The sequence below is a fragment of the Gastrolobium bilobum genome, unplaced genomic scaffold (assembly GCF_033153095.1).
Source record: "Gastrolobium bilobum isolate Gb01-03AN ecotype WA unplaced genomic scaffold, APGP_CSIRO_Gbil_v1 utg13847, whole genome shotgun sequence".
NCBI lineage: Eukaryota > Viridiplantae > Streptophyta > Magnoliopsida > Fabales > Fabaceae > Gastrolobium > Gastrolobium bilobum.
Window position 1 is genome coordinate 40,912 of NW_026896274.1, and position 16,214 is coordinate 57,125.

At 35.2% G+C, this 16,214-nt stretch overlaps 2 protein-coding genes across 8 annotated transcripts; one reads left to right on the top strand and one right to left on the bottom strand.

Annotated features, from left to right (window-relative positions):
* Positions 1-1,064: 1,064 nt before the first annotated feature.
* Positions 1,065-8,092, top strand: LOC133298586 (homeobox-leucine zipper protein REVOLUTA-like). Of its 6 annotated transcripts, none has more exons than XM_061497915.1 (18): positions 1,065-2,140; positions 2,330-2,495; positions 2,754-2,839; positions 2,925-3,015; positions 3,192-3,287; positions 3,406-3,519; positions 3,598-3,681; positions 3,831-3,986; positions 4,067-4,141; positions 4,347-4,453; positions 4,585-4,768; positions 5,136-5,324; positions 5,597-5,677; positions 6,120-6,254; positions 6,710-7,041; positions 7,243-7,348; positions 7,446-7,595; positions 7,717-8,092. In XM_061497915.1, exons 1-18 carry the CDS (start codon positions 1,905-1,907, stop codon positions 7,864-7,866), a joined length of 2,538 nt encoding a protein of 845 aa, XP_061353899.1. In that variant the 5' UTR covers positions 1,065-1,904; the 3' UTR covers positions 7,867-8,092. The 6 variants fall into 6 exon arrangements, with proteins under 6 accessions (XP_061353899.1, XP_061353904.1, XP_061353900.1 ...); XM_061497920.1 differs by having other exon boundaries at positions 6,722-7,041; XM_061497916.1 differs by having other exon boundaries at positions 2,330-2,493; positions 2,761-2,839.
* Positions 8,093-8,869: 777 nt separating this feature from the next.
* Positions 8,870-12,432, bottom strand: LOC133298582 (CASP-like protein 5A2). 2 transcript variants are annotated; one of them, XM_061497908.1, is made up of 5 exons: positions 12,282-12,432; positions 11,690-12,005; positions 10,230-10,362; positions 9,640-9,878; positions 8,870-9,235 (listed from the first exon to the last, which is right to left on the bottom strand). In XM_061497908.1, exons 2-4 carry the CDS (start codon positions 11,935-11,937, stop codon positions 9,687-9,689), a joined length of 573 nt encoding a protein of 190 aa, XP_061353892.1. In that variant the 5' UTR covers positions 11,938-12,005; positions 12,282-12,432; the 3' UTR covers positions 8,870-9,235; positions 9,640-9,686. The 2 variants fall into 2 exon arrangements, with proteins under 2 accessions (XP_061353892.1, XP_061353891.1); XM_061497907.1 differs by having other exon boundaries at positions 8,874-9,238.
* Positions 12,433-16,214: the final 3,782 nt, after the last annotated feature.

Below are 16,214 nucleotides of genomic sequence, written 5' to 3' on the forward strand. Positions count from 1 at the left end.
TATTAAATAATATTATTAATAAATTAAATTATATGTTCTTAATTAATACTTTCAAAGCATTCATTAATGCCATGATCAGGTTAGACTTGTTTTGATCATTAATTTATCTGTTAAGATTAAATAATTTTGATAAAATAATAGGAAAAGAGTTATATTTACAATTTTTTGTTTACGTACTCTTACAAACTACTACACTATATATTTTTAAAAGTACACTAGATTACACTATATACTTCAGAAAATACATAAAATAACTTACAAAAATTTGTAAACGAATTCTTTTGAAAATAATATTTGATTGACTCATATCAGTGGTTGTTTATTGATTTATCATTTATTATATGAAAATATCAATATAATTCAATTTTGAGACCTGTAACATATACTGTAACATATAGAAATTTCTCAACTTTTGAATGCAAGTTTACTCAGCACTTCATTATTCACGAACCAGATTAAACTTATATTTTTATGGGTTTAATTTTAATACATTATAAGGGTAAAAATTTAATGCTATATTAAAAAATAACTTTATACATAATTGTTATGACAGTTAAAAAACTAAAAACATTAAATGCACACAGTATTTTCAATGCACCAACTCACAAAGAGAACAGTTGATTATTCAAAAAGGAAAAACAAAAGTCAATGATGATACATGCAAGATTAAAGTAACATAACATTAATGTTAAAAAGTATATAAAATAATTTTAAAAATAATATAACTATTAAATTATTTCCAAAAAAAAGTTTGAATTGAATTATGACATGATGAAAAATGTTACAATTTTTTTTTTTCTTTTTCATCTCACATTTCTCCGTAATGTGGGGGAGAGAGAGAGAGAGAAGAGTTGGTGAATGGTGAGGACAGGGGCGTGGAATGTGGGGCCCAACATGTCAATTCAAAGGAACAAGAGGGACAGCGACGTAAATGCGCCGAAAATTATAAACAAAAAAACATCACTGCCATGTTTCTCGGTATTCGTGTCTTTCTCTCTTCTCTTCTCACTTTATTCCCTCTCTCTTTCTCACTCTCACTCTTCTCTTCTCTTCTGTTCAATTCTTTCTTCCAAATCCCAATTTTTCCACCTTCATTCCCTTCCTTAATCCTTATCCATCAACATGGTCATGCTTAGGGTCTTTTTTCTCCTTTCTCTTCTCCCACATGCTTCGAAACAACACAGTTAACTTCTTATTCCTTCCTTCTTCCTCAAGCTCCATTCTCAAGTGTTCTCTTTCTTTTCCATTTCCGTTCGAATCTGTTTCAAAGGGGAAAGCTCAAAGCCTCACACATCACACAACCTTCAAATTTTAAAACCACAGTTTTTATCTTTCTCTCTCTTTTTCCTTTTTCCGGTTTCTTCTCTCTTTCATTTTTTTTTTTATATATATATATTTCAACCGAGCTTCTAAGAAAATAATAAAAATCCGTAACAAGTGGGGTTTTTCTCTTTCACAAGCTGCTGTTGTACAAGAAGAGAAGAGAGAGAAGGAAACAAAGAGCGGGGGTTGGGGTTGTTTCAATCTTAGCTGGTAAAGAACGAGAGTTTCCTGTTCACAATTTGGCACCATTCACTTCAATTTTCACGAAAGGGAGTTTCTTTTTCTCTGGGGTGGTTTCACAGTAGAACTTGAGGAACCAAAAACGGTGGTTGCACAAAAATACGCACTTTTTTTTTTTTTTTTTTTTTTTCTGTCTCTATTCTATTCTACAAACCCCATTTCCCATTTAACGTTGAGAGTTACTCATTTCCCATCTAGGCTTCTATATCAAAGCTCTCCCAAAATTTCCTATGCCAAGGAACGGCCTTTACTAAGAGCAAAGCAACAACCTTCTTCTTCTTCTTCTTCTGCTAGTTTTCTTCCTTGGTCGTGATTCAGAGTTTGTGTTTGTTGTGGGAAGCATGGCCATGGCTTTGGCTCAACATAGAGAAAGCAGCAGCAGTGGTAGCATTGATAAGCACCTTGATGCTTCTGGGAAATATGTGAGGTACACTGCTGAACAGGTTGAGGCTTTGGAACGTGTTTATGCTGAGTGCCCCAAGCCTAGTTCCCTGAGAAGGCAACAATTGATCCGAGAGTGCCCCATTCTTTCCAACATCGAGCCCAAGCAGATCAAGGTTTGGTTCCAGAATCGCAGGTAAACCAAATCAACCCCTTTTTTTTTATTAAGGCCTCCTTCAAACTCTGCTTCACCATTCAACTTTCTTTCTTTCTTTTATTTTTTCCCTTTTTGAAAGTTTGCATCTTTTGTTCTCTCTTGATTATGGGGATTGTGAACTCAGCAGCTCTCATATATGGTTTGGTTTGGGCTTTGAATGTTGTGCAGGTGTAGAGAGAAGCAGAGAAAAGAGGCTTCACGACTTCAAACTGTGAACCGTAAACTGTCAGCAATGAACAAGTTGTTGATGGAGGAGAATGATCGGTTGCAGAAACAGGTGTCACAGCTTGTGTGCGAGAATGGGTATATGCGGCAGCAATTGCATACTGTGAGTGTATGAACATGGCTATTGTCATAATCAATGTTCTGTGTTCTTTCTGAATGTCAATTTGTCGTGGTTCTTCAACTGAAAATAAATATAGAAGGAACACACACAATGTAGAGAAACTGAGAAAGAACCGATCCATTGTTTTTTCTTTTCTTTTCATGTATTGATATTAATGGCTGTTGTATCTTTTATATCATGTGATGAAAATAAGCACGATTTATTTGGTTGTTTAAGCTATAATTCATGTCATTGTTATCCCTGCAGACATCAGCAGCAACTACTGATGCTAGTTGTGATTCGGTGGTTACTACTCCTCAGCATTCCATGAGAGATGCTAATAACCCTGCTGGGTAATATCCAGGCTTATGAAGTTAAGTTTATGCTGTTTTTGTCATGAAGCTTTCCTTAATTCATTTTTTATTATGATCCTTGCAGACTCCTATCAATTGCAGAGGAGACCTTGGCAGAGTTCCTTTCAAAGGCTACGGGAACTGCTGTCGATTGGGTCCAGATGCCTGGGATGAAGGTTTCTTTTTTATTCCTAACTATGAAGTTAGTAAATAAATTAGTGATCATGGCTTTTAGGAGATAATTAGTGTGAATTTTGCCCTGGTACTCTGCTGATTTGAATATGAAGGAAAATTTCTTTCTGTAAAGTCACTAACTACATCGTTCTGCAAAAAAAAAAAATCTTTTTGTCAGCCTGGTCCGGATTCGGTTGGGATCTTTGCCATTTCCCAAACTTGCAATGGAGTGGCAGCTCGAGCCTGTGGTCTTGTTGGTTTAGAACCTACAAAGGTAAATTCACTCTCCAATTAAGAAGCGAAAGTATGGTTTGCAATTTTTTTTTTGTCATTTCATGGTATGCATGTTAAGGTCTCAATTTTGAATTTCTAAATCCCAAAATTTTCAATAGATTGCAGAGATCCTCAAAGATCGTCCATCTTGGTTTCGGGACTGTCGGAACCTAGAAGTTTTCACAATGTTTCCTGCCGGAAATGGTGGGACCATTGAACTTGTTTACACACAGGTGAGCTTCAAACATAAAATTTAAGAATACTTTGTCGTTTTATTTGATGGCTGTGAGTAAATTCCGAAATTGCTATAGACATATGCTCCAACAACACTGGCTCCTGCCCGGGATTTCTGGACTCTGAGATACACTACAAGTTTGGACAATGGCAGTCTTGTGGTGAGTATATTATGTTGTTTGACAAATAACTTTAGTTGCATAGAATTAATATAACACTGCACCTCATTGTGCTTTCTTTATGCTCTGTTTTAAAGGGAGATGATTTAATGTATTTTGCACTTACATGCATTCTAATCCCACTTTTGAAGGTTTGTGAGAGGTCCCTGTCTGGTTCTGGGACGGGCCCTGATCCAGCTGCTGCTGCTCAGTTTGTTAGGGCTGAGACGCTCCCTAGTGGCTACTTGATTCGCCCATGTGAGGGTGGAGGGTCAATCATCCACATCGTAGACCACCTAAATCTTGAGGTTTGGCTGCTTAACAATGAGCTAATGTATATTTTTCTTTCCATGTTACATACAATAACTTGCTTCTTGTTTTCTTCTAGGCATGGAGTGTGCCAGAAGTGCTGCGACCACTTTATGAATCATCAAAGATGATTGCTCAGAAAATGACAATTGCTGTAAGTTCAGTATTGTTGATATTAAAATCTTTGAATTAGGATCTCTATATCTTTCTCTCTTTTTTCTTCAGTTCTATTTTGTCATTCTTCATTTCAAGTTCAACAAGTACTGCACTTGTCTTCTGGACCCATCTTCATTTCACGCGATTTCCATTTTCCATTCTTTCTTCGAAGACAGTTATTAATTTGATGGCTTTTGTGATAGGCTCTTCGCTATATCAGGCAAATAGCTCAGGAAACAAGTGGTGAAGTGGTATATGGATTGGGTAGGCAGCCTGCTGTTCTGCGAACTTTCAGCCAAAGATTGAGCAGGTAGCCACATGGAATAATTTGTTTCCTTGAAGGCTATTTCAGCCTGCAGTTCTAGAATATTGATTTTTACAATATAATATCTGATTCATTGTACTCACTTTTGGCTGAAAATTGATGCATTACTCTTGCAGAGGCTTCAATGATGCCGTAAATGGATTCAACGACGACGGGTGGACTGTACTGAACTGTGATGGCGCCGAGGATGTAATTATTGCAGTTAGTTCAACCAAGAATTTGAGTGGCACTTCTAATCCAGCAAGTTCCCTTACTTTCCTTGGAGGAATTCTCTGTGCCAAAGCTTCTATGTTGCTCCAAGTGAGTCTGAGAACGATATTTTAATAGTGTTGCTTTTGGAAAGCTATTTTTAATGAATAGAAAGAGGAGGAGGACATGTTATATGGGGTACCTTTGTAGCTGCTGCCTTCCCTTTTTGTAACATGCACCAAAATTAGTATTGTTTGCATCACATAATATCTTTTAACAATTAAAACTGGCCTTTGATAGTTTTGATCTTCAAAAAAATTCTCGGCCTAAGGAGATTTCTTTGATATGTTCATGAATATGGAACCTGATACTGGCTTGAAATGGATAAGTGGTTCTTAAAATTAAACTTATAATAGATGGCTAACACTAACATCTTTGAATTGTTATATGACATGTCTTTATGCTGCTTTGCTTGCAGAATGTCCCCCCTGCAGTTTTGGTTCGCTTTCTGAGGGAGCACCGGTCAGAGTGGGCTGATTTCAATGTTGATGCTTATTCTGCTGCATCACTGAAAGCTGGCACCTATGCCTATCCAGGGATGAGGCCTACAAGATTCACTGGCAGTCAAATAATTATGCCTCTCGGCCATACAATTGAACATGAAGAAGTATGTTTGCAGTACCTTGCCCATACATGCCAGATCAAAATATCTCTTCACTGTGTCCTGGGATCCATTAAAGAGATTTTGGCTAGCATGGCCATGAGTTATTTGTCCTTTCTTAGATGACGGGTGCATATTTGCTTTGGGCCTAGATTTGTTTAACATATATGTGCATGTTCTGCTATCCAGTAGAATGACGTCAACATTTTTTGGTCTGATCACTTTAAACATTTCTACTTTCGAGCAACATTCCTGATAAAGTTGTGTTTTCATTCCAGATGCTTGAAGTTATTCGGCTTGAAGGCCACTCTCTTGCTCAAGAAGACGCATTTGTTTCTAGGGACATTCATCTCTTACAGGTGATGCCTCTGACTCTTGTTAAGAAATTCTCTGTATTCAATTCTTTTTTCATAAGCTGAGTTAGGTGACTCAAATCGAAAGTGGATATATATCTTTTATACAAATTGCTTTTTTGTATTGAGGATGCAACGAGTTTTAGCATAAATATCTTGGTAAACTATAGATTTTGAATAAACAATACCTTAATTAGAGATCTCAATCTTAGATTAAGATTTTTGCATTACAACTTCAGGTTGATTCTAAAGGGCTACCTAAAATCCTTGCTACTAAATTTGTAGTTATACTTGTGCCAATCAAGGGGGTTTTGGGCATTCTTCTGCCTGCCTTTTAAGCATTCATTTCATTTATAGTTCATTTTTATGAAGTTTTATGTACATGAACTACTATGATCAATATAGGTAGTTGCTAAGATTCTTCTTTTTTGTGTTGTCTTTTATGCAGATATGTAGTGGAATTGATGAGAATGCTGTGGGGGCTTGTTCTGAACTCATATTTGCTCCAATTGATGAAATGTTCCCTGATGATGCTCCATTGGTGCCTTCTGGTTTCCGCATCATTCCATTGGATTCAAAACCAGTTAAGTTTTGTTCCTTTGTAATTTACATTCTGTAATGAGCTTCTTTTTTCCAGATTTTTGCTGCTTTTACTCTGGTTAATCTTCTTCCTAGCGTAGGCACATTTAATGGCATCAGATTTCAGATTACTGAATTTCACGTGCGGACCTAAAACTAAGGAGAGATTATTTTCTTTGATGTTAAAGCATGGGATTTTGTATTTAAACAATGACTAAATACGTACTATCTGCTAGTTTGAAATGTCTTAAGTGTTATTGATGTCCATAATATTGAATGGTCCTACTGTTATTGTATTTTGAAACAATGGTCCTACTATGAGATTATGATATTACTCTCGCCCGCCAAAAGATAGCTAGATAATTGACTTCTCATCTGTCATAATTACACCTTATCATTCAAATCATCTGTATCATATATGGATCCATGTTGTAACATTACTATGTTGTTGTGTTTTAGGGTGATAAAAAGGATGCAATGACTACAAATCGAACACTGGATTTGACATCTGGTCTTGAAGTGGGTCCAGCGACAACTAGCGGTGCAGATGCATCATCTAGTCACAACACGCGATCCGTGTTGACAATTGCCTTCCAGTTTCCTTTTGACAGCAGTTTGCAAGATAATGTTGCAATCATGGCGCGTCAATATGTCAGGACTGTGATTTCCTCTGTGCAAAGGGTTGCCATGGCTATATCTCCATCCGGTATAAACCCAGCTGTTGGAGCAAAACTTTCTCCAGGTTCTCCAGAAGCTGCTACACTAGCTCACTGGATCTGCCAAAGTTATAGGCAAGTCTGTTTAATATTTCTGTCTAAAAGTTAATACAAGCATGCTATTGCGACTTTCATATTTGCACCGGGTGGGTTGAGAATTCACAATTTGGTTTTCTTCTATATTAACCGTCATATGTGTTAAATAATTCAAGTTACTATTGTACTAGATATTTCTTCTTCAAAAAAGGTCTAATGTGTCTATCTTTCCAAAAGCAGTTACTATTTAGGGACAGACTTATTGAGATCAGATTCTCTTGTTGGTGACTTGATGCTGAAACATCTGTGGCATCATCAGGATGCCATTCTATGCTGTTCACTGAAGGTATGGTTGTGATTACACTTCAATATCAGGATGCACTTGTAACATGTCGCGATAAGTTAATTAATGTGAATCTCCATTTGGTAACTGGTATTTGCAGTCTCTACCAGTGTTCATCTTTGCAAATCAAGCTGGCCTAGACATGTTGGAAACAACTCTAGTGGCTTTACAAGACATCACATTGGATAAAATATTTGATGAGTCCGGACGCAAGGCATTGGTTGCAGACTTTGCCAAGTTAATGCAACAGGTGATTAAATGAAAATTCTTTTATTATTTTTATTGTGATCACAAGTTACAACCTAGACTGTTATTTTCAAATAGATGAATTTTTTTTTTTGTATGCTTATGTATTCATATTCTTTCATCAGGGTTTTGCTTATCTGCCAGCTGGGATCTGCATGTCCACGATGGGGAGGCATGTTTCATATGAGCAAGCCATTGCATGGAAAGTGCTTACCACAGAAGATAACACTGTTCACTGCGTAGCTTTCTCTTTCATAAATTGGTCTTTTGTATGAAAATCCATTTCCTGTGCCCTGCCTTTTCCCACTTGAATATTAAAAAAAAAAATATGAAGGGGTAGAAGGATACGTTAAATTTGGAGGGGAAAAAGAAATCCGAAATTTTTGTTCACCTATTATAACACAAGATCAGGTTTGCATTTAATTCGATTTAATTTATTTCTTATTTAGTGCAGAGACCAAATTGAGTTTTATCTTGTACATTTGTTAGTGCTAGCTAGAGTGTAAGTTGAGACTCGAATGACAGATATGGAATTCTTGTTTTTGTGTCTGTAGCATCTTTCAACTCAAGAGTTCAGTTAGAAAACACAATATATGTCTGATGACAATGGCGCATGTGCGTGATGTGATGTTACTGCATAATCATCAGTTGTGACTTGTGTACTAAAAAGATCCTTAATTTACGTGTCTGAACTTTAACATCCCTTAGATTTTGGTACGGTTTTAAGAGACCTTTGGTTCCATCCTTTTCTTTATGTGACCCTGTCAGATGAAATTCAACACTTGAATATGATGTGACTCCAACTCAACCCCTCTCTAAACTATAGCAAAAGCGAAGCAACCTTTGAAATTTGTCGTTTTCTAACTTTTTTGGCATGATTATTCTAGTTTAATAATATACCTGTGCAATATTTCATAGTTACTGTATTCCATGTAGATTATGTTGCTCGTTGATCAATAATTAAATTATAACCACAAAAATCATGTGAATAAACTGAATCGACGAAACCATGCACCACCTAATGGCTAATGGATAGCATACACAGGCTGCTATATTGGGCTTCTTTGTCTATTATGTAGTGTTATTTATTATATTACTTATACTAATGCATTGATAAATTTAATACTCTCATAACTGAAGAGATATAATATGAAGTATAATTAAATATATTTATATTATATAGTGTAAGAAATATTTAAATTTCTGTAACAATATTGGGGAATTTTTTTACAATTTTTTGTTTTGTTCATTAAATACCTTGTTTATTATAACATTAGCTAACATTATACTTAATATTAATAAAACATACTTACAATATCAAACTCATGTCCATAAAGATCAACAACACTGCTAGGAAATAGTCTTATATATACACACAACCAGTTCAACCATGATTGAACTATTAGACAGTAAATCGGTTTCTTTACCTATTCAGATATTACACAACTAAACTCGAGGACGGTCAATCTCGCTATACATTATTTAGTTGTTACTCGCACGGCAACGAAGAAATGGAGAATAGTAAACGCCTGAACCATAAGTAACCATCGATTTGATACCAAACGAGCCAAAGGAATAAAATTTTGTCCTTTTTAACTTGTTTCCTTCTCTTTTATCTTCCAGGCTGCAGAGGCGTGCAGTTTTCTTCTGAAATGGAAACCTTATTAATTTAGTTCAACTCAAAACAAAATATATTTCAATTTCTACTAAAAAAAAGTATGATATATTATGATTATAAAAATATATACATACAGAGATATACGTAAAAGTGACTAAGAACTAAAAATACATTTTGTGAACTAAAAAGAGAAAAGAAAAAAGCCACCCAGTAAACATGTAAACAATGGATCTGTCTCTTTACACCATTCAAATTACTACATTGCATGCATTGATCATACGTCCTGTTAATCACTCCACCACCAAATATGACAAAGCAATACCACATTCTAAAATCCCAAACCAGATCTCTGGTTTGAGCAAGGAGAGTACATGCAACCATTTCGGACAAACACATGATACAAAGCTTGACACGCGATGCCAACACTTACTTTACAAGCTGCCCAAGTTTCTGTGCGTGTTGTGTCACTGTTCTTGATTACCGGGATGCCAAGGACCAGAAGTTCAGGAGAAACGATGGCACTGTGGTGAACCAACAAATGAAAGCCATGCCTGTAGCCGTTTCAAACTGCACACAGTGGTTCTGTCCACAACTTGCAAGATCATTATCAATAAGGACTGTGATGCCTGCTGATGCACAGGCTGCTGCAAATGTAAGGGTAGAAGTGACCTGCATGGAAGATACAGGTCTTCTGAAATTACACACAACAACATTTTCAGAGGGGAAACAAATAACACAAATCAAAGCTCCACATGTCTTACATTATGAAGTTTGAAACTTATAAACTAATTGATAAAAAAACCACTCTCAATTGAAACCCCAACTTGGGAGGCTAGGGATGAAGAAATCTTATATGCAGTCTTAGCCTTACATTTTTATTTTTATTTTTGTAAAGAGACTTTTCTGAATTCAAACTCGTGACTTTTTGATCACGAAGGAACAATTTTACCACTACTCTCATGACCATTATTTTATATTTTAGAATTGTGGCAAATTAGTTAGTCTTACTGGAGATCTTACCCCATCACCAACTGTAAACAAACTGACAACTCGATAGTTCTGCAAAGAGCGCCTTACTAAAAGGGCATATACATCAATAATAGCCAATGGAAAGCTCCACAAAGTCTGCAAGCCGGTAGCCGCAACAAGGTAACTGATAAAAGATGACACGAGGATTTTATGTAATGTAGTAACATTTCATAAACAAAAAGGGGGAAATCGAAAAGAATAAAGCCAAAAGATATTGCAATAAAGACATGTTTCAACTAAACAGTGGAGGGAAAACAGCATGGACAAATACATCTAACAACTAAGACATCATATATGCAATCACAAACCAGTGTCCAAACACAAGTCTAAGATCAGAACTATCCAACACCAAAATCCATTCCCATCTCAATATACATCCAATTAAATTAATAGTATCCCAGTCATACAACCGCATCATATGCGTTTGGGCATGACACTGAGTCATTATCAAAGATTCAAAATATTTCCATTCCATTCTCAAACTGCATGCAACAATTACTATTCCAATAATTAGTGTGAATTTTGTTTTTATAGAAAATTACTAATGTGATATGATATATGGGAAAGGGAAATCTTTTTTTGTGTAAACGAACCCCAAAAACACTGATGTTGTCTATCCAGCTAAGCTATATTCAGTAAACTCCCAGCAGCTTAGGTAGATGTTAACAAAATGTTAAGATTCTTTCAGATATTGAGAACAATAGACAACAGGAGTTGTAGCTCTAATCAGCTGATGTTTGAAAGTCGTTATATGTTACAACGGCTCCATTTTAGCACCGAATAGTAAACATGAATGGCATCAATTTGTTGAGGAATAAGAATAATCCTCTAAATGATCCTTTATTATGACAATAAATAAATTTGATGTACCTAACATTGCAGCTCTATCAGACTCACACTTATTGAATTTGCTACCATACAAATAAAAGACACATTCCTTCAGTGACAAAACAACACATTTTCAAAATCAAACTTCTTATTCATAAGAATAATAATTAATTAATTTAAAATTAAAACTAACAAGAATGACTTAACAATTGATTATGTTTCATGCAGCAACACACTCGTACCCCTCAAGAACAATTTTTTTTTTTTTTGGTACATCAACAATTTTAAATCAATAACCATGAATCAGCAGCACATGCAGAACTCAGGCTCAAGGATACAGTCTAGTACTAATCCAAAGATCCAAATGCCACATACCCATGTGGCGGATGCTTAGATGAAAATTCCTCAGAATCAATTTATAAATTAAAGAGAAAAAGGACAAAAACTGCTGCCTTTTTAGTTACCCAATAGACACAGAATTAGAATCTCTTTGATCCAAAATTGAATAATTTGACCAAATCCTTCCTTACCCTTGGCACAGATTTCTTACAATCACAACCACAAAAAAAAGAGCATTTAAATTTTTTTAAAAAAAAAAGGAAAAACAAAGTGAGATTGATTACCAGAATGCAGTGACTGAAGGGAAATCACTAGTGGAGGCCATGATAGATAGTGCAGCAGCTGCAAAAACAAACTGAGAGACACGCAAACAAAGGCCACCGGCAGTGCCGGGCATGCCTTGGATATCCTTCATCCTCACCCTTGGAGCGTTAGCATTAACGTTAGCGTTAGCGTTGAGGTGTTGGTCAGCACCACCTTCAGTTGTTGGAACTTCTTCAACTGGGTGAACCGAAGCATGGCTCACATTCATTTCTCCTCAATCACACTTCAATTCATAATCACAACCCCACAACCATCCAATTCTCTCTTTCACCAAAACTGATCACATCCATAAAACCTCATCAACAAATCAAATAAAAAAAAGTAATAAAAATGCTGAATTTGATGAACTTTTTTTTTAGACGGGGAAGGGGGAGATGAGAATTGACTATCTTGAATTGAATAAGGGAATACCCTTTGATTTATTTCCTATAAAGGTTATAACTTTAAACACAAAACCAGCAAAACCGAACGGAATCAATAGCGTGATTCAGATCACTTCACTTGCTAAAATCACGAATAAAAATTAAAGAAAAAATAAAAAAAGGACTATACCCAGAAGAAGAATTGCAGTGAAACGTGTTTCTCCTTTTCCTTTTCCTTTGCCGGGAATGGAGAATCAGGATCTGCGGTAGAATGAAGGAAAATGGAGTAAGATAGAAGGAAAGGGAAAACAGACAACGCTGGCTGCAGACTGCAATAGTTGAATGTTGGTGCACGCGTCACTTGTGGAGTTGTCTTTGTTTTAATTTGTTGTACCTACTCAACCCTGAAAATTCAAAAAGGCCAAAAAAAAAAAATTAAAAGTAAAGAAAAAGCTGAGGCAGTAACATGAAATGAGGAATAATATCAATGTATTTTTTATAATATTAATATTTTATTTTATATAAGTATACGGGACTCATATATATTTTTTATATATCTGGTCTTACATTTACGAATATTAAATAATTCGTTAATTGTCTGAATTAAAATTGGTACTTTAGAATTACACGCGTTGAAGTCTGGGCAGCATTTCACTTTCCGTCACTCATCTCCTGAATCATAGGAAATGTGTATTATTACTCTTCATCTCTTTTTTCTTTAATTTAGTCTATGCTTTGCTCCTCTAACATTCAAATAGAGAGGCAGGATCTTTTGACACCAGTGTCAAATTTAAAATTTGACACCTTATCTGAGAGCCGTTAAATCAAAAGAGATCAATGGTGTCACATGCTTACAAATAGAGTCGTTGATCTTTTTTGATCTAACGGCTCTCATATGAGGTGTCAAACTTTAAATTTGACACCGGTGTCAAATGATCTCGCCTCCCAAATATATATATTTTTTTCAAATTGTGATTTTGATCTTTAGTAGAAATATTAAGTCTATCCATTTGTAACCTGTTTCCAGTCTTAAATTTATATGACTTGTGAATAATGGTGTAATTTATATATGTTTATCTATAAGGTGGCAAAATAAGTAATTAATGTAAATAAATATATTTATTGAAGTTCAAACCTATTATCTCTTACAAACTATCCAAACCCTTCACCATTATGTCAGTTTTAATGGCTTTAAATTTAAAATTAGTTTCTCAATTAATATAAATTTGAAATTATTTTTTGAAAAATACAATTAGTTATGCATGGGAGAGATGTGTACTCAACTCGTTTGGTAGACAGGATAGGATAAGAGTAGGATATGATATGAGGCTGATAAGTCTATATCATGTCCCGTGTTTGATGAGCACCTGATTAGCAATACGATAAGATTATGTAGAAGGAGAAAGGAGAAAGAAAGAATAAAATATAATGCAATAAATACAAATATATTGGGTAGCGTGGGGATATATTGGGTATCCAATATTGGTATCTTATCCTATTGAATCCTAACCCAACTCCCCATATAGAATAAGAAATCATGTATTGGATAGGATAAAATGAAACAATAGGATAAACTAATCATATCCTATTGACCCACCAAACAAGAGATAAAAGTAGGATATGATAAGTTATTCTATCATATCTTCTTTATCATATGCTCCAAACAGGCCCTCAGTGTTGACATTTACATTAGTGACCTACCTAATTAATAAAGATAGCAAAAGAGTGGAATAATTTTTTTTTTCCTTCCCATGAACATGTTCCTTCATCCACCACTTGTGATTAAATCATGAGATCTTGGAGTTTACTTAGGCGAAAAGGCCATACAATTGATTTCTCCCTCAAACCAAGTGATTCGCATAAATTTGGAGGTGAAATAGAGAAGGGAAGAATTTGCCTCCCACATGCTTTACACTTTAGCGCGCTTATGCAAGGAGAAATACATGTTGCAAAAGCACCAAAGAGCTGTAGCGACTAAATAGCGCACTTTAGCACGCATTCACAACACAGTTCAGGCCATTTTTTCTGCCATGCTTTCTCTTAGTTAGCAAATCAAGTTTTCCTCCCACCTAATTAACCATTCAACAAACCATACACAAATACCTAATCATCCATTAACATATCAAGTAATTTTCATCCATGGATTCATCAATATTAGCATCAAGCCATTATGCATAATCAATAATCCACATAATCCATCATGAAATCAACTTGACTCAACACTCAATTACAAAACATACGACTTTGACATAAATGACATCATATACACATGCCTCAATTTACTTGAGTTACAAACCAAATATACATGCTTGAACCATGACACATATACAACATATTAACTTTTATCAAAATACAAGTTCTCTAACAATGGTTCTACAAGTGTAGTATTTTTGAAAGATGTCATGCTACTCAAAATACTCCAAGAGAGCTAAATGTGCTCATTTCCCTTTGAAGTGCTAGCTCTTCCTCTTTAAGGACCTGAAAAATATTCTCCAAAAGGGATGAGATATAAATCTCAGTAAACTAAGGATCCTTGGAGATTCCTTCAACCTTAAGTTCATTTCCTGCATGAAAGGTTATAATACACATGGCATAACAAGCAACATATAAAGAGACAATCCATAATTGATTTATCATATGTACCCAATACACTAAGACCACTCCAATGAGTTGTACCTCAAAGTAAGTGTCCATATGAAACTTCCGAGAATCATACCTTTTAGGATAAATTCCCAAAGGGAAGTCCATACCTATATTTTATTTGCCAGTGAACCTATTCAATCAATTTATAAATATAATGGCTAAAACAATCAAGCACATCGTATTAAAATTCCAATTGCATATTAGTCCATACATTATTAACATAATATAGATGTTATGTTTATATCCTAAACATATAGTTTTCTGTTTGTGTTAATTCACTTGTATTGAAGCTGCATTTTTGTATTTGTTATCAGTGGTATTCAAGTTATTGTTTTGTCCTTTTATATTTACTCGTGGGCCAAATCATGTGTTTTATTACAAGGCCCAAAAGTGTTATTTCACCTGATGGTTATTTGCAAACTACCAAGATGCTGTGTTTTGTTGTTATGATGGTAAATATCAATTGGTGTTAAGCTTCCTATATTATGTGACATTTTTTTGCTGATTAGAATTACACAGTTCTTGCTCTCGGTTTTTCATTCTCGAGTTCATCATTCTTGAGAGGAAAATAAACTTATAGTTTGTTCGGGAGTATAAGGCATTTTGTGAGGGGAAGAGTGAGAAAGCGTTCTTCTGGTTAAGACGTATATTTTGTTTGGTTTACTTTTAAGGGATTCAACTATCAGTGGGTGAAGGTGCAACAAAGTGGGGCTTTCCTTTGGTGAAGAAGGGTTCAAGCTATTGTTCTGCTTAGGAGTACCTGAATCATGGTGCTTGCTCAAAGATCTGGTGAAGTTCTTCCTTTTACCATTACTACTGTTGATTCTTGATTTTATTCGAATATATTTGTGTTGCAGCTAATAACGTGTTTTGTATTTTTACATCTTTTTAGCTTTCTTTCTCTGTTAAATGCCTTGTGTGAATACTTAATTTTGTCCCAAATATTCAAAAAAAAAAAATTAAGCTGTTAATACCGTATTTTGTCTTCTTCTTTTAAATTATATTTTTTGTTTAAAAAAAGAGAAAAAATAAATAAATAAATAAAAGAAACACAATTCATAGAGTCTTCCTCTCTTAATATCAACATAGCCTTATTCTATCAATATAAAGAAAGAGACCCACTCAATCACGTAACCTCAGCCACATTACCCAAGTTGTCGCCACTGCAAAAAGGGCTCTTCCACCTCCATAAAATACCGCCCAGTTGGTAGATTCACTTGGCCAAAGTAATGACAAAGAGCAAAAATAGCAACGAAGCAGAGTTAAGAGTTGGGAGCAATGGCCAGAAGAAGAAATTGGAAACGACCAATGCAAAAATCTCTCATTAGTCCGTTGAGCAAGAGAAGATGGGATTTTATGGCTTCTTCTATAAAGCCTTGGTAGAAGATAAGAACAAGGGGAGGAGATTTTTTTGGAGAGGGGAATGCACCTAGAAGAGAGAGTTCTTGGAAGAGGTTGAGAAAAGTAACAAAATCTTCAC